The 23841-nt window shown below is 35.5% G+C and overlaps 1 protein-coding gene across 3 annotated transcripts in view; it reads left to right on the plus strand.

The window, feature by feature from the left end:
• Positions 1 to 23841, plus strand: part of LOC119837327 (protein kibra) — a 67008-nt gene that overhangs the window by 38178 nt on the left and 4989 nt on the right. The window contains exons 1-15 of one of the 3 annotated variants that reach the window (XM_038362861.1): positions 9610 to 10184; positions 11863 to 11971; positions 13768 to 13942; positions 14198 to 15040; positions 15357 to 15462; positions 16057 to 16159; positions 16945 to 17040; positions 17558 to 17659; positions 18158 to 18275; positions 18951 to 19128; positions 19829 to 19982; positions 20328 to 20419; positions 20687 to 20829; positions 21290 to 21388; positions 22380 to 22490. In XM_038362861.1, the coding sequence (XP_038218789.1) occupies positions 9633 to 10184; positions 11863 to 11971; positions 13768 to 13942; positions 14198 to 15040; positions 15357 to 15462; positions 16057 to 16159; positions 16945 to 17040; positions 17558 to 17659; positions 18158 to 18275; positions 18951 to 19128; positions 19829 to 19982; positions 20328 to 20419; positions 20687 to 20829; positions 21290 to 21353 (2835 nt within the window). In that variant the 5' untranslated portion in view covers positions 9610 to 9632 and the 3' untranslated portion in view covers positions 21354 to 21388; positions 22380 to 22490. Of the gene's footprint in view, positions 1 to 9609; positions 10185 to 11862; positions 11972 to 13767; positions 13943 to 14197; positions 15041 to 15356; positions 15463 to 16056; positions 16160 to 16944; positions 17041 to 17557; positions 17660 to 18157; positions 18276 to 18950; positions 19129 to 19828; positions 19983 to 20327; positions 20420 to 20686; positions 20830 to 21289; positions 21389 to 22379; positions 22491 to 23376; positions 23485 to 23841 lie in introns of those variants that run through there. The other 2 variants (XM_038362859.1, XM_038362860.1) reach the window with 2 other exon arrangements.

The raw sequence follows: 23841 nt of genomic DNA on the forward strand, positions 1-23841 counted from the left end.
TTAACAGTTCAATCTGTACTCTTTTAAGATTTGTGTCGTTTATATCTCCATTTAAGTAACTCTGTTGTTTTTTAGTTTAAAATTTCCAGAGCCATCTCGTTGTTGCGAACTTCCAGCTAGGAAAGTTATTCTTACGACTTCTTCGTTGCAGCAAAGACAAATTTACGAAACGGCGATACAAGGAAATCCATTAACTATCCTAGCGAGATCTCCAGTGAAATACGCCACACGCCCTACAAGACACCGCGTAAGGCTATTAGGCATAAACTACCTCCAATATAAATCCGTTAAACTTGTTTATTTCATTTAGAATGCGTTAAAAAGTGTCCTTTTCCCTTCGGCTGTGTCTCGTTTTTTTTCACCATGTCTTTGCTTAGTCGGTATTTAAAGTCATTATTAATGGAAGGAGCCTAGTTATAAATAAGTAGAGGACGGTAGGAATGTCACGCGGAGCGCGGTGGGCTATTTATTTTAGATAATGATGGCTTCTGTGCTACGCTTAGATAACACGATAGTAATAAGCGATTGTTCCCATACCACTCTGGATTCGAGCTGAGTGGTGTTGAATATTGATTATGTGTATAAATAGCTGCGGAATGTGGTTGGAAGTAGATCCAGATTAGTGGTAGTTTATTGTGGTGTTGGAGAAGTTCAAAATGGATGTCTTGTATACTTATATGGATCTAATTTGTTGGGATTTTTTTTGGTGAACAAAAGTACATGTTCTTATAAAACTTTGTAAGATTATTTAATCCAATTTTTAGAGAATCTTAGTTTTAAGGCCAAGAGAGGAAATCGACAAAAGAGTGTTTAGTTTATAAGCCTATAGATTGCTTCAAAAGCAGGCATTACTAGACTAAACTATAAGATGAAAAAAACAGACATATAGAAACCAGATATTCATATAGAAATAAAGTTAAAACTTATAACTGTAACTTTAAAGGCAAAGCATTTAAATAACGTGACATATTATTTATCAGTCATAATGATATTTTGTACAATCTGGCGACATATTGTCAAATGATTCCTGTCAAATTGTTATTTTGTAATTTGTGCCGTGATGAAATATATCGTAAAACTATAATGGTTTTGATTGCTTGCGAAATCTTGCGAAGTCCTACATTCATGACGGCAAGAGGCAAACTAAATTGACCGAATTAGTTTGGTATGCTGGGGTTTTTATAGTATGGGTTTTTCCTCGATTATTTAGAATACTATATAATAATCATAGCTTATTCGTTACTAAGTTATAATGGAAAAACTAAAGGCCATCAAGCCTTGTAATTAGCTCTGGGTGTAAATATCGAAGTCTAATTCGTAATCTGTGGATTAAAGATGGCGTCGTCGAATACATTGAGACTTTTAATCGCTTTCTCGTATTTACCCATTTCAAAAGGGAAGCGATGTACAACGAACGATCAAATCTTATCTGACGATTTTGTATTGTTATCTTATAGTGAAACCTCTTAGCTATTCGTTGGCACAATACAGTGGCACAGACTTTCAAGTAGAAACAATGAGTATGAGATATCTAGAGCACTGCCTATTAGGAAAAATTATACACAGAAAGCCAATTTATTTAAGTGCCCGTTGCCAAGTTATGTTAGAAGTATACAAAAGTATCAAATCTCATCCATAACTTTTATATTTCAAACGTAGGACTTGAAACACACGTATTAGGTTTAGCCACAGCGTATAAGCTGTAGGTTGTGCGGGGTTGAGGGGGGAGGGAGGGGTTGAAGGACGAGGCAGCGTCCTCGACAGCGCGGCCTGGCGCGTGCGCATTGCTTCAGCCGACTTGTGTCGCTCGTAAAGTGACAGGGTCGCCATACTGTTTGAATATTGTTTGACAATTTTATATGAAATATTTCCATTAATATAATATGTATATTTAAAATAGTAGTTAACTTTTATAATATACTAGCTTTTGTAGTTTTTCTAATTTTTTATCAGTTATTGCTTGTAAGTATAATCAATACTAATGGATCCGACGATCCGACAAAAATCATTAAAAACTATTCTTGAGTTATAAGTTGTGTAACAAACACGAATTTCCTTTAATAAATATGTTATACCACGTTTAATATAATATAAAAATTTATTATACCAAATATATTTAATTCATTAATATATAGATTGTGGTATAATAATTCTATTATATAAATTTTTTAACGATGCTGTAAAACAATTTGTAATTATCGAATACAATCAACGTACATCAATTAATATCGCCATTCATTCAAAGGTTTCATCCATGTTTGAGTACGTATATTCTTGAAACAAAGAAAATCAATTTGTTTACAAATTAAACAAATGGATAGCTATACAAGACGGTAATATTAAAGACTTTCTACGGCTTCGTAAATGCGCTTATGCGACATGCACTTATAATATATTTTATTCTCAGTGTTGTTTTCCCTTAATATACCCTGAATTATTGGTATTAAATAATAAATCCTATGATGGCCTACAAGTATATTTTTCTCACCGCAAATATAGCTTTTCAAATGGTGTGTTATACGATTTCATTTTATTTGCGGAGCTTACATTTTCAGGTCGTCTCCTTAATAACAGATTATTCTATATCTTTACCATAGGTATAAATAATACTTAGTGTCACAATTTATTTACAATCGTATTAAATATTGTCCTAAACTTAAAAATTGCCTCTTGATTATATCCGATTAGCATTATGAGACATTTTAATTTATCGCGAACTTCCAAAAGTAATAAAACTTCGAGCCAGCTTGAGCACATTATCATAATCGTTTATGCTTTAAATTAGTCGCATTCTATCTCAAATGTTAATTTTGTGGGGGTCCCATCGTAAAAATACTATAAAATAAGTTTAGAACTTCTCAAACTGTCTATTATAGTTTAGTTGTAACAGCGGTTCTGTTGATTATGTGCTTACGTTGAATGCAATGGCAGTTAAAACTGTGAGATTTTCGGGTTTATTGCGTATTTATTATTATGTGTTATTGCTTAGTCACAGGAAGTCAAACGAAGATCTACTTCGTACTGTATTTTATTGTTTTTGATGTACCTAAAAATTGTTAGAGCCGGAGGAAAGGTTTCTTCTGCTAATTTTTGAAAGAATTCTCCTTTATAGACAAGTTAAACACGTGGTCGATTCATTTTTACATATACGAACTGATTGCACTACTTTCAGCGCCCACATAAATGAAAACAAAATATTTTTAAAAGCAAACAAATGAGAGTATATTCTTTGATCTCGTCACGATTGGATACATCATATTCCACGTTCCAGATAATTCCAATTGACATCTGAAGTTTTAATGTAGTTTTAATAATCATGGGAATCTCATGGACATTAACGTCAATTGGCAGAGTGATCTAAGAACGAGGGAGTTTGTGGTCGAGTGGGACGCAAATTCATGTACATAATTGGTTTTCCTTCTGATGTAGGGTAATGTTAGTATTGTCTAGAATGACACAATGGGTTTTATTTTTATGTTCAAAATTTCCCAGCATCCAGTTAAAGGAAATAAAGAACCAGTGATCTTTAAAAAAAAACACTATTATGGGTTTTAAGAAGAATTATTTAATGAAAATACCTAGAGATGGCATCTGGCAATGTTAAGAAAAATAGGTTCCAAGTTATTTTCTAATTTAAGAATAGTTAGAATTTTAGACGTTGTGTAATGGTGTATTTTATACAGTATCAGTACTACAAATCGTACCAAAATATTTCCCGCCATATCCCTCGAACATACCCACACGAGTGGCATAGTCGTAACTTGATATTGTTTTTACAGCCAGCGACGCGTGCGCAGCCGACGAACGACCTCAGATATGGACCTTGAGTTAGCTTAAAATATAACATAGCCATACAAATGCTTAAGCGTTGATATTACTTTCTTAGTAACGAACGAATCGATTTCGGCCAGCGTTTAATCTAGAATATTCTTTTTAAAATTTCAGCTAGATGTTTCCTTTTCATTAACCTTAGAGCCACGGGTTGTATACGGTTTTTGCAGACTAAGTTTGATGACTATTCATCTAGACAAAAGTCCTTGTCTGTACCTATATACAAGGAAATTTATCTATATAAAATATCACCCCAAAAGAATGAAGTGAAATTAATAAGCAAAATTGTAAGTTTGTTTTTATGATAATAGACATTATTTATGAATAATTATTATTTCATTGTTGTGTTTTCCTGGTGTTCAATACACTATATTATGGTGGTTCTTGAAATGAGATGAGGATATTAAGATGATGACCTATCAAAAGCTTTTATTTTATCATTTCAATTGTTTTATAATAAATTTTGCAATAGACATATTAATACGGAAAAAGTCATGCATAGTAAATGATAAGTTAATTAAAAACATGATATATATAGCAATACTTGTGTAGCAATCTATAAATTTGATTACCTCTCCCTCCACATTTTAAACGGTTTCAAAATATGATAATTCAGTATTTTATATCCAATACTATGATAGAAGGGCCATTTATCATTTGACGTGTGGGCGATACGAATGTGTAGCTAATTGTTATAATATTAATTAATCGTGATACTTGGTGTGGAATGTAGATATGAAGTTGCGTTATTAATCGTCTGAGAAATCGATGTGTAGAAGAACCTCCTTTTGTTTAATGTTGGTTATTATCCGTGGTTCGTATTGCTCTGGATTTTCTATGTCATAGCTGGCAACTGAGCTGTTACCAAAGCTAATGTTGATTGTTGATTTTTTATTAGTTTTTCTTTGCTTGTATTTAAAAATATTAATTTCCGTACTATTAGTACATATAGCTGAAGAGTTTGTTCGTTTGAATGCGCTAAGCTGAGGAACTATTGGAATGATTTCAAAAATTATTTCGCCATTGTATAAGCAGGTACGTAATCACGAACCCGGGGCAGACTGTTAATGTGATCAAAGCTATTGTTCCACAAATGAAATTGGCTTAATATTTTTATTATTCAGCCAAATCTCATTTATATAGCAATCGCATAAAACTTCGAACGCCAAAAATGCGTGTCCAAAAGTGCATAACAGTAATCCATGTAAGATGTAAACAGCTATAGTGATGCCATACCCCATTATGGGCTAACAAAGGCGAGGCTAGCACGTGATTTCCCGGAACCCACCATTCCCATCCTCAGAAACCGAGATTTTTTGTTCGCTTCTCACGGGGGATGCGCTTTTTCTACGCATTCCTGGCATATTTGCTAACGCAGGTAGACAATATCGTATACTATTTAATACTTCACGTTACAAATAGTAAACAGACATGCGGGAAAACCCGAGGGCGATATTATTATTACAGACCCATTCGTTTATAAAGAACTGAACTGTTAGGATCAACTTCTAGTATAAAGCAAAGTCGCATCCCGCCTCTGTCCTTTATATATGCTTAGATCTTAAAAACTACGCAACGGTTTATGATGTTTTTTTTTTTAATAAATAGAATGATTCAAGAAGAATGTTTATATAAATAATAACATCAATTAAACTATTCCGAATTTAACAAAAGCTAAATATATAAAACGCAAAGGTGACTGATTGCCTGATCTGGCAACGCACGGCCCGTACTACTGGGCCGATCGGGCTGAAATTTTGCATGCAAATAACCCAGGTATCATGTAGGCTTTCGCTAAGAAAGGATTATTCTAGCACCAAAGGTATATAATTGGGGATGAAATTTGCGCCATGTACATGTAGTTTTGTGTGCCAAGTTGTGCTTTGAGAATTTCACAGGTTTTTATATTCTTATCAATTATTGATATGGACAATATAATTATTTTTTTACAAGTGTATGAACCGGTCCTTTAACCACTGCTTCGAATGACCGACAGAAGCTACTACATGATATTTCATTTGTTTTCATATTTGTAAAATACATTCTGTTATTTTCCATCCAACATTTTTTTCCATATAATTTACAATGTCCGTTCAGTTTTACATAAATCAAAGTGTAAAGCCACAGATGATGCATTATGGAGCGAGAAAGGCACTTTAAAATATCTTTTAAAGGTTTTGATGGATGTCATTCGGAGTTTTAAGTTATTACACAATGTAATTGAGTCCGTTTCTGATAGGTATATACTATAAAAATAAACTACTGATAATAATAGGTAACGATCTGAATACCACTGTTATGACGTAACTATCTCTATACATAAACCATACAGTGTAAAATATATTTAATAAGATTATAGAAGCTTATAACTTCACGCCGATCGCTTTTGATCCGATCAACCGGGTTTTAATATCGCCATAGAAATAAGCTTAAAAATGTAATATATAACATTCTTAAACTAACATCAACAGTTGAAACGCTTTTAAAACTCTACGCCGTAATTCATTTTTAATTTTTTGTTGCAACACATTCAATTATCGAAGCTGTCAGTGTACAAACTATAAAATATTATCTGTAATAAAAAGTCGTAAAATGTGTCGCGTCTGTTAATGCTATGTTCTGTGGCGCATTCCTCACTCGTAAGTCGTAACACCGGGAGCGAGTTCAGTCAGGCCCAATAATAAGAATATGAGTGTAAAAAAGGAATAAGCCGAACTACGTTTCGTGCGCCTGCGCAGTGCGCGCCCGGCCTTCTGTCATATACTTTTTTTTACAACTTTTTCTCTTGTATCTCAGAGGATAATCGTGTGTAACGCAGAGTTTATTAATATGAAAAAAATGCGTTCGATCCTTTTGTTATAAAATATGTATGGTGCAAATTGAATTTTATTGTTATGGTAGTTGTTTTCACCGTTATTAGATATGTACAGATGGCGTATTCGTTGGATCGACGGACTGTCAGCGCGATTGACGTGGGTTCGATCCCGTGCATGGTTCCACAGATGGTGTGTTTTCATAACCATTATCTTCTAAGAACATGCTATAGAATAATGTGTGTTTCCAATTTAAGATAACACCTATCATAGGTGTTATCTTAGAGAAAGGCATATGACATTATTTTACTATTTTATATTTGTGTTTTGTGTTTCAAATTTTATTGTTAGTTTCATAGCGTTTTGTAGGTTTTGTTTTAAATTGCGTTATTATTTAATTATGAGACTCAAATTACATAACGTGGTTAAAAACGCAAGTAGGAAATTAAAAGGCCAATATTAATTTGCGCCTACCTTAACGTTTGTAAAGGTCAATGCAAAATCTAGAGATATTTATAAATTTCGCTGCGCAATTCATTCGACTCAAAGAATGTTGCTTCATTTACAATTTTTACCGTAGTAATAATGCCTTTGTTTTTTAGTACTATTTTCTCAAGTTTGTCTCTATCTGAGGCCTGCATGCAAATTGGCTATAATGAATAGCCTCGATGTTTTACGATTACATCGCATAAACGGCCACCGCTAGCTCAGGTTTTTAAAATATTAAAGCACCAATTAGTGTATAGTAACGATAGCAAATTGTCGATGGATTGCCGGTCGGGCGGAGGGACGGGGCGTTCGGCATTCGAGGAATTTTAATCGCATCCAAGCCTCTGACGCTGCTCGGGCCGAAACTAATAAAAACAAAACGTAACTACGCCCCGGGCAGGTTGGATTTCGGATATGAAAGTCCATCTAGCTTTTGATTAACTTCCATTGAAGGTATCTAAAAATTACACTTTCCAAACATATCTGGATAGAATTATGGTTGAAAATATTAAAGTATACGTGTTGATAGACATTATTTCAAGGTTTTTAAAGATTTTGATAAACTTAGAGGAAAGTCAGTATAACCGCTTCCAGAAGATAGGCAAAGAGGTAAAAAAACATAAAATTAGTTCCGTGGAGAAGCGGGTGCAACAGAGATGGGTATATATATAAGAATTCACAAAAGTTAGAGGGAGATAGAAATGTAGTGAGTTGAAAAGCAACCGGTCTGGGGGAGACAGATGCGCTCCTTGAATCCCCTACGGCAATCTTACAGATTCCAACTATAAGAAAATAATTATTAAAAACAATTCCAGCGAAGCCTTTACAATCATTGTTACTTTACATAAGAAATAAAATTGCTTCCGAGGCGAGATAATTTGCATAACCTCTGCGAAAGGTTTTAATTTAAATGCTTTTGGAGTTTCGAGAATTATAGCGCAATGATAAAAAGTATATGAGTTATTATAACGTATCATTGGGCCACAGTATTATTTAGTCTGGAATTTAAATTTGTCGCATCCTAAAGCTGTATAAATGCCTAAGTTTCACCATTTAACGCACAGCAGATGCTTTGGCTTAGACTTCAGTTCACCGGATTTTTTTGTAGGCGTATCTCAACAAAAAACACCACACTATTAGTCGTACATACCGCTCGCTGGAATGTAGGCACCGGGCCAAATTACCTGTCTGCTATGTACCGCTCAACTTAGAATATTATGAATTACTTTTATAGCATCTCAACTCATCGTTTTACCGTCTAGAAACGTAGCAGTTAATTCTGCCCCTTTTGGAGTTCTTGAATTAATGAACCTACTTTCAATTACTTATACCATATATCAAACGGTGATCGTAAATTACAGAGGTACACAGTCTTTTCTTTGTGTATAGCCCTTTTCTCTAGCATACGTGACAGATGTCTTTAAATTATAACTTGTCGATATCTTAACGATAATGCATTAAGCTATTTAAATATATTGGACACGCTACATGTTTACTCTGTAGAAATTGTGATGCAAAATTATCGAGCTCACAACCAAATATAATCGAAATATTATGTAAATTGAGACGACGCGTTATTATTCATAATCTTGCTGTTCTGTAAACATCACCTACGATGATACTCATTTGAATACGTATGATATAGCAATTTTAGTCGCGGCTAAGCCGGCGTTAAGCGAGACAGGATCGTGAATGCGTTAAGGAATTCCGGAACAAAAATGTACGCGTCTACCTGCAGCATGCCAGATGTGCTCGGAGCCGCTTGCATTCCGACATTAAAGTACGTAAATTGATTACGTGGAAAATCTGAGAAAATCGCGCATAAGTGGCAGCATAACTGTCGTGTCTACGCGTCGCGACGGCCGATATTAAATTGTTGGATAGCCGACATCAAAGGAACTACATTCAGTCCATATGTGGATAAATTGATTGGAACGATGTTTTGTTTATTTATTGCACGTGTACGATGTATGAAATATTCGTCTGGCCGGGTCATGTTATTAAAAGTTTTATATCACATTCCGTTTTTTTGGTATGCGCTTTAAATTATAGATATCGAAGCATATTTGATTTATTGATGTGTTTTTACATATTATAATACAATTTGATGTCATAAATAATATTAGTTTACCATATTTTAGCGATTTGAATTGCGATTTTTTTATTTATTTTTGATTATTACAACATAACCTTTTAAAGATGTTAAGAGAAATGGAATGAGGAATTCTTTATTGAATGATTCGCGTGCGGAGGACACGGGACGAGGTCACGGCAGTCCGTTACGGAGCCGGGCCGGCATAGCTGACTCTGCGTTTCGTCGAACTTATTACGACAGATGGCCAAAGAGGAGGCGGGTGCGGGACGCCGGCCCTTCGGAGAGATCGACCTCCGAAATGCGCCCGAGATTGCATTCTTTCGGCGGCGCGGGCGCATTCCTCTGCGCGCCATCCGAGCTCCGCGCGTCCGCGCCAGTCGTCGCTCGCCCTTTTGGGGGTTAAGATGTGTCCGTTGCGACGGGCGTTCACAATGTGGTCCCAACCGCCGCCCCCTGAGCCCGAGCTGGAGCCGACGATCCGCGCGCGCGCCGCCTCCGTAGGCACCCACCCCTGCCTGCGCAAGTGTTCCCGGCAAATCGCGAGAATGGTCCGCAGTGAACCCTCCGAATACGGAGTCAGAGTTGACCCAACGTCCACTCGCCCTCCCGGTCTATGCGTCCGCGACGAACCGCAGTATCAAAACTTAGACGAACTCCGCAAGCGACCGGAGTACGCAAATTTGGATGAAATCAGCCGCGAGTTCGGTTATCGTTTGTGTCCTGAGGGTCAGAACTTGGAGGATGAAGCTATCTACGAAAATATACTATCCGTTAGGCAGATACGATCTGCGGAAGTGCGTTTAGTGCCAGTGTCGGAGGTGCCTTACTACGAAGGCCAAGGTTACGTGGCGACCCAAGTGCTGAGCAGGAATGGCACGTTCCCTCAGTGCCCTCCGCATACATGGAGCCGCTTGCAGCATGCCGGCCGGATGACGGGATCGTTGCGGCTTTTCACTGTAAATATTGACTCTTATCATTGGATGTAATTGTAAATTATTGGTAGAATACGTAGATAGATAGATACTTGTTACTCTATGTCCTGAGACAATATACTAGACTACGTAATATCGTTAATTTTATTTAAACATTTCAAGTCAAATATTTCATCAGTAAGTCAAGTTCAATGTCGCATATTAGGGTGGTATTCAAGTCAGGTTTAGCGGAGCTAAAACCGGCGAGTAAAAGGTCGGATTCTTAGCGGTAATTTCATTTATATACGAATTCAATTTCTTTCGCGAGCAGGATACGCGGAGATGCGGCCAGTTTTTATACAACATTCCGAGCAAAAACCTGCGTATAATGCCTTCTGTTTGCGCCCGCAAAAAACTAACTCACAGAATTCGGTTTTAATAACTGGTTAATCTCCGATCTGTGGAATTTGTTATGACTCCGTGAAATATTTTGACCCTCTTTACGTTTTTATTGCAAATAATATAACTTATGAGCTTATTCGCGTTTACATAGCCATGCCATTTTGGAATGATCTTAGTTTATGGTTGATTTTATTGTGGGAATACTTTGTTTTAAGCGATACTTTGTGAAATACAATTAAATGTTACTGGCGTTTTATGTGAACGTTAAGACGTGTTACTGTATAATGAACTAGTGGAAATATTTGAAAATAGCACTTTATTGCCATCCTACATAAATTTGTTTGATCGTCTATAATCTATTTATATTTGATTTTGTTTCTACATAGTATAACAACGTATGCAATAGCAAATACATACATACGTTACAGAATTCCATCTCTTTAGAATAGCTTTACGCATAGCCATAAATCTGATTGCATATTATATAAAATTCGATTATAAAGTTCAGTTTATTGACTTATAAAACGTATTAAGATTCCAATCTCAACATATCTTATATATAAAATTCTCGTGTCACAATGTTAGTCTCTATACTCCTCCGAAACGGCTTGGCCGATTCCTCTGAAATTTGGTAAGCATATTGGGTAGGTCTGAGAATCGGCCAACATCTATTTTTTATCCCGATATTCCTACGGGATACGGACTTACGCGGGTGAAACCGCGGGGCGCAGCTAGTATAGATATAGAATAATACAGGGATAACATATTACGTCATACGAAACAACAATTATTGTGTTTCGATTTAAATAAATACGCGTCGTCAGAACAATTGTGGGTTTAACTTTTATTGCCCGGATTTGGCGATTTAATTGTAAATGTAATTGAATATGTATGAAATATTAATGTTGGAGTATGATTATTATTACAAAGTGCAAAAAATATAAAAATGGAATAATAACGAATTCTTAATTAAATGAAACCAAATTCTGATAAAAAAAAAAACTGTTTTTAATGTGTTTTGTTCGTCGTGTAATTTATTATTATAATGCAACATGCAAAATAAGCTAAATTTATTTAGAATTAATGTATGTGGGTCTATATTTGAAAAACGTATGCTAGGTATACGCTACGAATTCTGAAGCGTTATATAGATAAATAAAAATGAATAGCCAAATGTGTTGCTAAGTGTTAAACTCGAGAACGGCTCGACCAATTTGGCTAAGTTCGTAAGTTGCTTTAGGAGAGAAAAACGCATAAAAAAATAAATTTAATTATTATATCCAAATGTTATATTATTAATATATTATTCATTTGTTTGCAGGCAAAGCGAGAAATGTACGATGTTAAGAAGCAAAGGCTGTGTCTAGCTCAAGATGAGTACAAGCACCTAAACAACGCCTTGTCGACCCTCGCAGCTTCTAGAACCAGCTGTAAGTGTTATACTTGTTATACGCATAACGGCTGCAACATTTTCGATGAAATTTTTTACATAGATTTTTTTTTGTAATTCTATAAATATTTAAATAAAAAGCGATGAAGCAAAGATACACAAACGCTCTAAGGTTTCTATGAGACTGGATTGACAATCTATTCAAATATGTAGTTGTATCTATTAGATGACCATCGAGGTTTCCTTTTGAATAATACAATAGGAGATTTATTTGCATAATTGTATAAATGCTGTGTTTTTTGTATGCGCACTTTTTGTGGAATGTGAATAAAGTATTATAATTTAATTTTGTCTTCAGTTATATTTAGAAGTTGAAGATTTCGAAATGCAAATCGTGTAGTCTTTTTGTTTTTTAAGATCATTTATTGCTAAAAGTTTATTTTTCGGTAACTTTGAAATCCTATTATATATGAATGTTATAATATATCAATGCTATAATATTATAAATGTGTATGAAGTTTGTTTGTTACCAACGCTCTCACGCCAAAACTATTGAAGCGATTTAGATGAAATTTCCTAGAGATATATTATCAGACCCGAGAAAGGGCAAGGTGAAACTACAGAACTGTCTTTCTCTTTGGCTTTATATATTTTTTTATTTGTTACCCGATAATGTTATCCGATTGACGTGATTCTTTTTGTTTGATATGGTACCTTCTAGAGATCTTTCTAGAAGTTAGAATGGTACTTCTCTCCAGGGACGTTCCTGAGTTTTTTTTTTGTTAAAAGAATTCTTGTAAACATAAATTTAATATGAGAATGTGTAAGTATTAGTCCATCCATCAAAACAATGAATTTAAAAATCATCAGTTTTTGTTCACGTTTCGTGTAAGTACATTTTAAAGGTTTAAGTGTAAAATCTTCAAGGTTAGGTCATATTAAAAAGACATTGAACTTTTGTCTTGAATTCATTTCGTGCAATGCAAAAATGCACAATTATGTCATTTAAGTTATTAACTACTACATTGCTACGTATTTAAAACGTTCAAAAGTTAAAATTGTTTTAACGATGATATAAAGGGTACATGCTCGAACTATATACTAGATATCCGAAAATACAATTCCGGAACTAAGAGCTTCCGACATAGTAATATGTTTATAAAGAAAACCCTTTAAACTGATTTAAAATATAGAAAAATTAAAACATCAGGGTATATCACCCCACACTAAGCTATTATAATTACTATTCATTGTCAGAAAAAAATATAAATTTAGAACGCTATCTAAACAATAGTATATATGTACATAGATACTGCTTTAATAAATATAATAAAAGCTATCGTCACGGACATATTTCATTCTCTATTTAAATTGCCTGATCAATACCAACGAAGATTATTCAAATGTATACGATGCAAGATTAGAAATGATAATACGTACGTATCTCTGACTACACGCCTTCATCGAATTGTGTGTGATTACTTTCTTAATAGGATATATACGATAAATATTAATGATTTTTGATAAGTGTACATATAGGAAAACACATTGAATGATGCAATGCGAAATTTTTGTACTATTTTCAATTATGATTACGAGCTTCTCGTATATTGATGTACTTTTTTTTTAATTTATATATGCATAATAAATGAACAAATTTTAATCGTATAAATTTATATACTGCAAAATAATTTGACGAAAAAATATCTACTATAACATACATTGATGTATGGAAAGCAGGTTCCATTGACTAATGGATTAAAATGTATGAGCGATAACGCTTAATTTTTATGCACAGCGTGTTCTCAAACTAACTCTTAAAATCCTTTTCTACAGTGTGTTCATCAACCACCTCAGTCACGACCACCTCAACCACCTCACGTCATGATCCCGAACAGTTGCGCTGCGAAGTGACGCAGGCGCGCGGGCGCGTCGCGCAGCTGCGCAAGGAGCTGCGGCAGGCGCGCGCTGAGGTGGCGTGCGCGAGGCGAGGCGTGGACACGCTTGCTGAGTTAGTAACACCCTGTATACAATACATCGTGTATATAATACACTTGCTGAATTAGTAGCATCCCTGTATACTATGCAACATTTGTTTATTATATGTTCTGAGTTAGTAGCACCCTGTATTGTAAATACTTAATTTTTAATTACACCAAACTAAACTGACATGAAAATTAAACAGTAAACACACCCTGTTACCAAGTTTTATTTCATATTATTGGTTTTTAACGAAAAATGCTTATAAAAATTTTCAAATTTTCAGAGTCGAACAAAAACTCAGCGCACAGCAAGGATGTTACAACATAACTGAAGCGCAAGCAATCATGACTGAGTTGAAGAACATCCAGAAATCTCTGACGTCGGGCGAGAAAGAGAGAGCCGATCTTATGCAATCACTAGCCAAATTAAAAGACGACCTAACAAGGTTGCAACTGGGCGAAGCGTCGCCAGACCTATCGACACTAAGCCTGCCTCAAGAGAAACTTAGCACTGCCTCGCAAACGGACCTATGTTCCGAACTGGTACCGATTGGTACGAGACTAGCTGAAATGGCGCGGGTTCGCCTCCAATACGACGAAGCTAGAAAGCGGATCCAACAGATACAGCAGCAATTAGCGGACCTGGAAGATAAAGTGCAGCCGGGCCAAGCGGAATCGGACAAAGACCGTCTACTGCTGTTTCAAGAGAAAGAACAGTTGCTTCGGGAGCTCAGAAGCATAACGCCCAGGACGAGATCGAAACAGGAGATGTGCGACATACAGTCAGAGTGCAAGAGGCTGGAGCAAGACTTGAAGAACGCGTTCGAGATGTCGAACAAGTGCATAGCGGACAGATTGAGGCTACACGAAGAGAAGCAGTTGCTGCTGCAGCAATTGAAGGACGCGTTGACGTCAATGACGACGTTGGAGGGGCAGCTGAAGACGCTATCGGCGTCCACGCTGTCGGTGTCCAGTAGTTCGAGCTTGGGGTCCCTTTCTACGGCGAGTAGTAAGGGCTCATTAAGTTCGGGGATTAGCTTTACGGATATATACGGGGGACCTCAGATAGCCACCTTCCAAGCGGACAAGCCTATCGATATGGTCGATTTGCATAGGCGTGTTGAGAGGTGAGTCATTTTTATTTACATTTACAGTTTGAATACAGTTTACTCGTTCGTAAATAATCAAGCTTTCATTTGATAGTAAGAATAGGCATAATTGCCAAAAGATTTGCGCCGTTTATGGTCATAAATTACTAGTAGAAGAACGCTGATGCGTCGGTTTATTTCAATGCGCTCACCTGCTTCGAAGTGAAAATGAATTTCTGTGCTGGATACTATAGTATATCGAGCAAAGCCAGGCCATATAAAATGCATAAAAATGTTCCACTTGAGAGACGAAGTGGCGTGTATCAGACAATGAGTGTGTACTTGCTTGCTGCAGACTGCTCCGCGGGTCGAGCGGCGAGGGCGGGTCGCAGCCCTCCCTGTCGCCGCGCAGCAGCCTGTCCTCCGCCAGCCCGCCGCCGCCGCCGCCCTCTTACACGCAGGTCAGTGGCTCTATGCTCATCGCATTGTCAATACCTATCCTATATCTTCTATGTCTTCCTCTGCTATATCTTCCTGTATCTTCTCTTCTGTATCTATGTATATCTATATATTCTTTGTGTTTATGTCTACTGTTATGGATGTATTATCTATGTTTGTGTTTATCTTTACAACCGACTTCAAAAAATGGAGGCGATTATCGAGTATATTTTTTCGGCTTTGTCATTTCAGAGCTTATGACTGGGTGAATCGATTTGGATGATTCTTTTTTTTTAAAATGGTACGGAGGTTTAGTTTTTCTGTTAAAGATAATTTATCGTCAATTTAATTTCATATGTTGTTCTTAATAAAGGAGATCAAACTTATGATTCACTTTTCATACATCTATCTACATATGTCATCTATCTAGCATTCCTTAAATAAAAACATACATATGTCAATATATGAAATTAAATTTGCCAAAAAAAGATAGATCGATAGAAATGAGAGGAAGTATAAATTCACATTATAAGAATCGCTTTATTCGGATGGTGCTAATATACTTTTCAGATTATAATTAAATATCATTTCTGATAAAGAAATCATCTCTTTTCCAGGTGGAAAGACAAAGGCGACAGCAGCGGGAGTTGGAAGAGAAATTAGCCGAAATGCGGATAGGTGTCGCCACTGGGCTAAACGAAGTCACAGGATTGGCTACAAGTATGCATTAAATAACTTTATGTTATAGTTAAGTCTTCTTTTGATATGAAATAGGCATAATGATCTTGAGATTATAAATATGATTAAATAAAATAGATTAAAAGTAGGTATAGAATATTTTTCAATTAGATTCATTAAACCCAATACTAATGTTATAAAGTGTCCTGTTGCAGTTCTTGGTCCTTCTTAACTTTTTCGTCTATAGCTATGTCTATTTCTACATCAACGTTTTGTGCCTATCTATACTATGTCTCTGTTTTTTATCTAAATACTGGCTGTGCCCCACGTAATATCTGATTTTATATAGCCTAAAGCATTCCTCAATGAATGGGCTGTCTAGCACTGAAAGAATTGAAATCGGACCAGTAGTTCTGAAGATTAGCGCGTTCCACCAAACAAACAAACTCTTCAGCTTTATAAATTACTAGCTGACCCGGCAAACGCTATTCTGCCTTACTCTTATCATTTAGATAGATAGATAACACTTTATTGCACACAATAATTTACAGGAAAATATAGATAAACACAAACAAAGGAGAGAATATGTACAAATGTCTTATCGCTAGTTAGCGATCTCTTCCAGACGACCATATAAATAATAAGAGAAACATTATTATCAAGTAGGGGTATGAAAAATAGATGTTGGCCGATTCTCAGACCTACCCCACAAAATTTCACTAAATTCATAAGGATCGGTCCAGTCGTTTCGGAAGAGTTTGTTAACTAAAATTGTGACACGGAATATAAGACTAGATCTAAATATTAACATAGAGTTATTCTCCCAGTCCCCGTGCAAGTGCAAGGTCCGGGCCGGCCGGGCGAGCCGCTGTCTCCCATCTCGGAGACTCCGCCACCGCTCTCACCCACTTGCTCCTCTAGTGGTAAGCTAAAACTATCTGTTAGTTATTTATCTAATTAACCTTTATTGCTGTTGAAAATGCAAAAAAAAAACTACAAAAACTTAATAAAATTGCAATCTAAACAATTGGCGGGCTTATCGCTATGTAGCGATTTCTTTCAGAAAACCCCGAGGTGAGGAGAGGAGTAGGGTACAAATATGTAATTTATCAAAAAAAAAAAATTGTATGGATAGTAAATTTCAATTTAATCGTTTTGGACCTTTAACTTTTGATTTAACCAGGCTTTTTAATCTGTAACTAGCTGCGCCCCGCGGTTTCCCCCGCGTAAGTCCGTATCCCGTAGGAATATCGGGATAAAAAGTTATAGATGTTATTCCAGTGGTCCAGCTGTCTACGTACCAAATTTCATTGCAATCGGTTCAGTAGTTTTTGCGTGAAAGAGCTACAAACACACACACATCCTTATAAACTTTAGTATTTATAATATAAGTAGGATTAAACCTAGCTTCGTTATGAAACCTGAAACAATCTATTCCAGGTACAAACACTAGATCGGTGTCAGCCGCGGTAAGCGACGAATCGGTGGCCGGCGACTCCGGGGTGTTTGAGGCTGCGCAGGCGGCTGATTGCTCTAACGCGGGTGATTATTACTTATCTGTGTGAATAATGTTAGAGGTTTTATTTATATAATAGTTTCACATATAAATCAAAGATGTAAGCTCTTAAGACTAATGATTGATTGTTGTATTCAATAATTTTGAGGTACTTTATAAGCTCTAAAGACTTAAATAAGGTGAGCAATTTAATTTAGAATTTTTTGTGTGCCTTGAAATTTAAGTGCGATCATTTTTGTTTGAATATTTACTCGTTTTTTGTGTGTATTTTCTTATTTTGTTGTTTTTATAAGTATACCTTGTAATTTTTATAAAGGGTCCTCTCAAATTTTATTAATTTATATCACTTTTACTTTTTACTTGGATTATGGCCTAAACCCTCATAGGAGGCCTGTGTCCCAGCAGTGGGAACATATATGGGCTGATGATGATCACTTTTACTATCAATGATATCTAGTATGTAAGAAAATTTGTGTAACTTATAAAATAACACTAATTTTTAAAGTACTCCTCTCCCGTTACAGTGAACAGTGCCCAAATTGAGATCAAATTGCGGTACTGCCCCGACGAGAGCGCGCTAGAGATTGGCATCATACGCGCGAGGAACTTGCACGCGCTTTACATAGACAATGGCACTGAGGTGTAAGTTATTGACTTAAGTTGGTTAAGTTATTTATTGGGGAACTGTTTGTATCGAGTGAGACGGATAGTGTGGTGGTGAGGTTTGTTGCTTGTGGGGTGTTTTTTGGATTATATGTAGCACTTTTTGTGTTGGGGGTCCCCCAGGGGTGTATATTTGGTCCGTTGTTCTTGTTGATCTATATAAATCATATGTCTAGTAAATCCTATACTGTGATGTTTTTAACTATTTCATTTCCTTAATATAAGAAGAAAGAGAAAATAAACTGTGAACTGCTCAATTATTTAGTTTGTATTACGAATTTTTGACATATTTTTCATTCTAAACACTAAAGTGTCACCATATATATAACATTTTCACAATTCTTTAAAGCACGTAGCATTTTATTCTGCTTTTTTTTTCTAATTTTGCATTATTTATTGTGTTATGTGTAATATTTTTTCCACATTTGCAATTTTACTTGCATTTGCATTTTGATTTTTATGTTTGGACTAGCGGTCCGCCCCGGCTTCGCCCGTGGTACATACATAGCCTATATCTCAATAAATGGGATCTCTAATACTGAATAAAATTTTCAAATCGGACCAGTATAGTTTCTGAGATTAGTGCGTCCAAACAAACGAACAAACTCTTCTCTTCTCTTATTCTTCATTTAAAATGTCGTGTACCACTTGCAGCGCGGTCCGCGGGGCGCTAGTGGTGGGCGGCGGCGGCGGCACCGTGTTCCAGGCGGCGGCGCTGGCGTGGCGCGGCGCGACGCTGGCGTGGCGCAGCACCCGGCGCGCCGCCGTGGGCCCGCGGGCGCTGCGGGCCGCCACCCTGCAGATCAACTTGGCGGCGGATGGCGAGTGTTTGGTGAGTTCCGCTGCACTCGTCTTGTAATGAGGAATGATTTTGTGTTTTTCTATGTTTGTAACGTTTTCATGTGAAAATTGATGGATTTTGAAAATATTTTCACCTAAACAACTGCTATTTTAATTTAACTGCTAATTTAAATACACAAAAAATAGTAACTGCACTGAGTGTATGCCACTTGTAGCTATATTATAAACCACAAGCGAAGCCGCTAGTATTATAAGAAAGACAAAAAGTATTTAAAAATTATGGCTCTGTTTTAAATAATAAATATTAATAAAAGTTTATTTCACCTTGGTAAATTGTACAATTTGATTGACCAGCTGTGGTCCTATTGCTAGGTAGGTTTAAAACGATCGATTGCAAAAAATTAAGATAGTGGTGTAATAACAAATTTTTGTTAACCCTATTTTTTTAAACTAGAACATTACGTACAAATTATTTACGATGGATAATTTTAGCAACTGTAAACTGGCGTATTCATCTTTAAAATGTTTTGCTCAAATATCTTAAGAGATATCCGGAAATAAGCAATTCGATTAATAAAATGATGAAAACTAGCCAAATTTGAGTATTCGGCTGTAGCCTTGAGTGCCATGTGAATATCTATAGGCGAGAGCGATTATTCCTGATCCTAACCTTATAAAACTACCCCTATACTAATTCTTACTTTTTTAAATATAAATCTATTACCTTCTAGGGTTGTACCCAAGTGAGCTTAGCGGATTTCGACCCCGAGACAACATCACAGAAGTGGTATAATGTTTTGAGCTTCAGGAGTATGAGGAGAGACGAGAGTTCTGATGAATCTACTGTCATCTCTTCACAAACGTCCACTCTTACGAGGAATAGAGGTGAGTGACGATTTAGATCTAGCGAGTTTTAGTGTTTTAGCTCTCTTTAAGCTGGTAACTGCGAAGGTTTTAGATTGGTATATTTCCTGAAATATCGGAAAAGAATTAATTATAAGATTGGTTCATTATATTATATACTTAAAGTATTATAATTATCTTAATGATTTAATTTTGTCTTGCATAAAAAATGTATAGACAGTAAGATTAGAACAGATAGACTAGAATTAATTAACGTAACGTAATATATTTTTTATCTTACAAATATAAAATAAATAAATTAAGGACACCATTTCAATTTTATAAAAATACAAATCTAAATGTTTTTTTTTTTTTTAATATCATCAGGTCCAGAAAGCATGGCGGCTGCAGAATGTAACGTGGAGTGTGGTGATGACTCCGCGTCTGATGATGATGAGGCTAGAGAACCACTTAATCAGGTGATTGGTGATGATTTGTATTGCATTAATAATTATATTATTATGTTATATCTAACTTAGGATTTTTGAGCAAGATTTTTAGATCTTCATATTCTTTTTTAGAATTTAATTCCTTGTCTTTTATGTGGTTTTTAAGAATTATTCCCCTTTTTTGCATTTAACTTGATCAAAATTTTATACTTATTTGTGTGATTTATTTAATTACTTAGTAGCCAAGCCATCATGAACTTTAACAAAATTACGCTAACAGTGCATTTCATTCGACAGATAGTAGAAGAGGATTCTTTCGAAGACTACATTCCTGAAGAAGAGTTAAATTTGGAAGAAGAGTATCTCCCTTCCACGGCGGAGAAGGAGACAAACACCGAGTGTAACTTCTGTCCGGAGGGCGCTAGGCAATTGCACAGACGGTGAGATTATTTTTTTATTGTTATTTTGCGATTACTTAAGTTAATGACAATATTATTTTGTAGTCTTGTACAACGTGTAAGTGTTTAGTCACTAAAATATTTGGGTTAATCGTTAGTTTGTATTATTTTTTGAAATAATATTTTTTTAGTAAACTTAAAAAAAACTTAAAAACGAAGATTTTATTTTTATTGGTGATTAAAAATATCAAAATTCCTGAAGCATTACGCTCACCTTTGCCGCAATCAGTTATACCAAAATATCTAAGTATGACATAATTTGGAATTCAGGAAGCGAATTGAAAAAGATATTTAAATGTTTGTTCATTGGTCCATGGAAAATTCTCGAATAGATCTAAGTCTGAGGAAATATTCCGTTTTTCCGTTAGATCGTAAAAAAAGAGAATCTAAACATGAAATTTCTAGATAATTCCAAACCTACATACAAAGAATTCTCCTCCAGATATTATATGAAGCGTTTCGAAGCGGACGGCCGACCCCAAGAAGGGAGGCCGCTAGCCAAGTAACTCTGTTACTGTATATTACCTGTATATATACTTAGGTACGTCCGTCTGTCTGTACGCTTGCACGGACTAACGTGAAAAAAGAGCGACTCTTAAACGCCATTTTAATTTTAACTTTGTTTCGATGTTGCCTTGTGTGTGCGCTAAATTAAAAATAGGTTATAAGTGAAGCTGGTTGTTGTTTTGATGTATGTGTGTGTGCACAGATTAATATAAATGAAATTATATTTTATCTAATAGTAGATGTTATTATTTTTCCGTTATAGGAAGTAAAAGTTGTAGTAGAAATATATGAATTATCACATATGTCGTTTTTAAAATGAGTATTGAAGACCTTTTCTATCCAGTTTAATGAAATATCATTGTAATGATTGTTTTTTACTGACTTCTACTTGAATTGTAATTCGTCGATCATTATTAATAAAATAAACACCTTCCAAAATTGTAACTTTCTAAAATATCTCATTGTCTTTTTTAAATTCTCTATCTAAAGTCGTGGTATCAATTTTATGGCTTCTCTTTACCTGTATGATACAGACTGTATAATTAATAACTTAGGTATGAATTACTAGACGCTCGTCTCGGCTCCGCCTGGATATCAAGATTCCCGATTTATCCCAAGGGAGCTTTAATCGGGATAAAAAGTATCCTATCACCCAAGTCAGCTCATACCCTGGCTGTATATCAAACTTCGTCAAAATCCGTTCAGTAGTTTTAGCGTGATCGGCGGACAAACATCCAAACAAACAAACTTTTACATTTTTAATATCAATGTGATTAAGCAATGTCTCCATACCAAGTTATGTTTATTATTAATAAGCTTTGTTTTTAGCATGATACATTGACTGTTGCATGAGCAGAGATATTTTAACATTACCAGGCAACGTACCATTTTTAAGGAAGGTTGCACGGCATGTGTTGTCATAAATGCCTTTTGATTGTTATTTAACAGTACTATTGCCATATTTGTGAAATTAAAATGCCTCTAATTGCGTAGATAAGTGGCTGAATTGTAATTATCCTTTACAGGAAAAGTCAACAAGTAAGCACTAACCAAGAAGAGCCGTTGGCGACCATAAAGCGATCTCAGACATTCTCACCGCAACCCCAGAGTATCGGCAAAGGGCATTATATTTGTAGGTTGGTATCATACTGCTTATTTCATCTACACTAATATTATAAAGAGGAAGAATTTGTGTTTTTGTTTGTTGTTTGTAATCTTTGAACTCAAGAACTACAGGACCGTTGCTATGGTTTGGCAAAAAAAAATCTTATCAAAACTTTTTTTTCTTTCAAAATTTCTCAACTGTAGTTGATCATTTCGTTCGATCGTTTAAAATCTTAAAAATTCTTTTACAATTATAAAGCTTCCAATGCGCTGAGTGAGATAGGCTATATATGTACCACGGGCGAAGGCGGGGTATACTGCTAGTTGTTGATATTTGTGCTTTTGAATTAATTGCTATTGTTACTTGATTTATTATGTTGAAATTTTTTGATGTTTATGTAGGGAGTTTGAACACACCCATGGGATCTTTCACTGTGTCAAATCACACACACAAATCCATTACATTTAATTTTAGCAACTCATATTTACCTTCAATTTATTAATGCTAATGTTTATTAAGCTCTGCTTTAGAATATTCAATTGGCGTTTGCTTCATTATTTATGTTTGAATTTAAGTCATTTCATCTTGAACCTTTATTTAATTTTCCTTTGTTATCATTTTTTAGACTATTTCTGGAAAGTATTTTCTTGATTTTACCATAGATACTAGCTGTGCTGGCGAACTTATGCAGGCATAGAACATTGTTTCGACATATTTTTCGTATAGTTCTCACCTTTTACATCTTCCCTAGACCTCCACATATCAAGATCAAAATAAGATAAATCCGTTCAGCCGTTCTCGAGTTTTAGCGAGACTAACGAACAGCAATTAATTTTTATATATAAGATTTTAACATGTGCACACTAAATTGTATATTTTTTGTTAAATCGAATTCAAATAAATCGTCCGTTATCCAGACTGAACCGTTCCGAGTCGGACTCTTCGATGTGGCAAGGCGCTCGCCGGCCGCCTCCCCCCGCCGGTATTCCCTTCGACAGAACGCTAAGGGAACGACGCTCGCTTAGGTAAGTGGACAATTTTGTAGTATTTTTAGGCTATTTTTGTTCATTTTCGATTTAAAGTAATCATTGAAAATTATTAAAATCATCTAAGTTAAGTTTCATCTAAGTTATCACCTAAGTTAAGTTTCAATGTTATTTAAAACAGCATCTATAAACTTCGGAGAATTTTAAGTTTCTAATATCAGTTAGTTCAAATAGTCTTAGAATTAAAATATAGATTTAAGTTTTAGTTTTTAGTCCAAGAAAATGGGTAGGGTAAATGCGAATTTGAGATTAAAACTAGAATTTTTGATATAATTTACTTTGAGGAATCTAAAAACGAACTGTGCAAGTTTTTTTTAAATTCACCCCCGAGAAGGG

Source organism: Zerene cesonia, chromosome 27, assembly GCF_012273895.1.
Source record: "Zerene cesonia ecotype Mississippi chromosome 27, Zerene_cesonia_1.1, whole genome shotgun sequence".
Taxonomy (NCBI): domain Eukaryota; kingdom Metazoa; phylum Arthropoda; class Insecta; order Lepidoptera; family Pieridae; genus Zerene; species Zerene cesonia.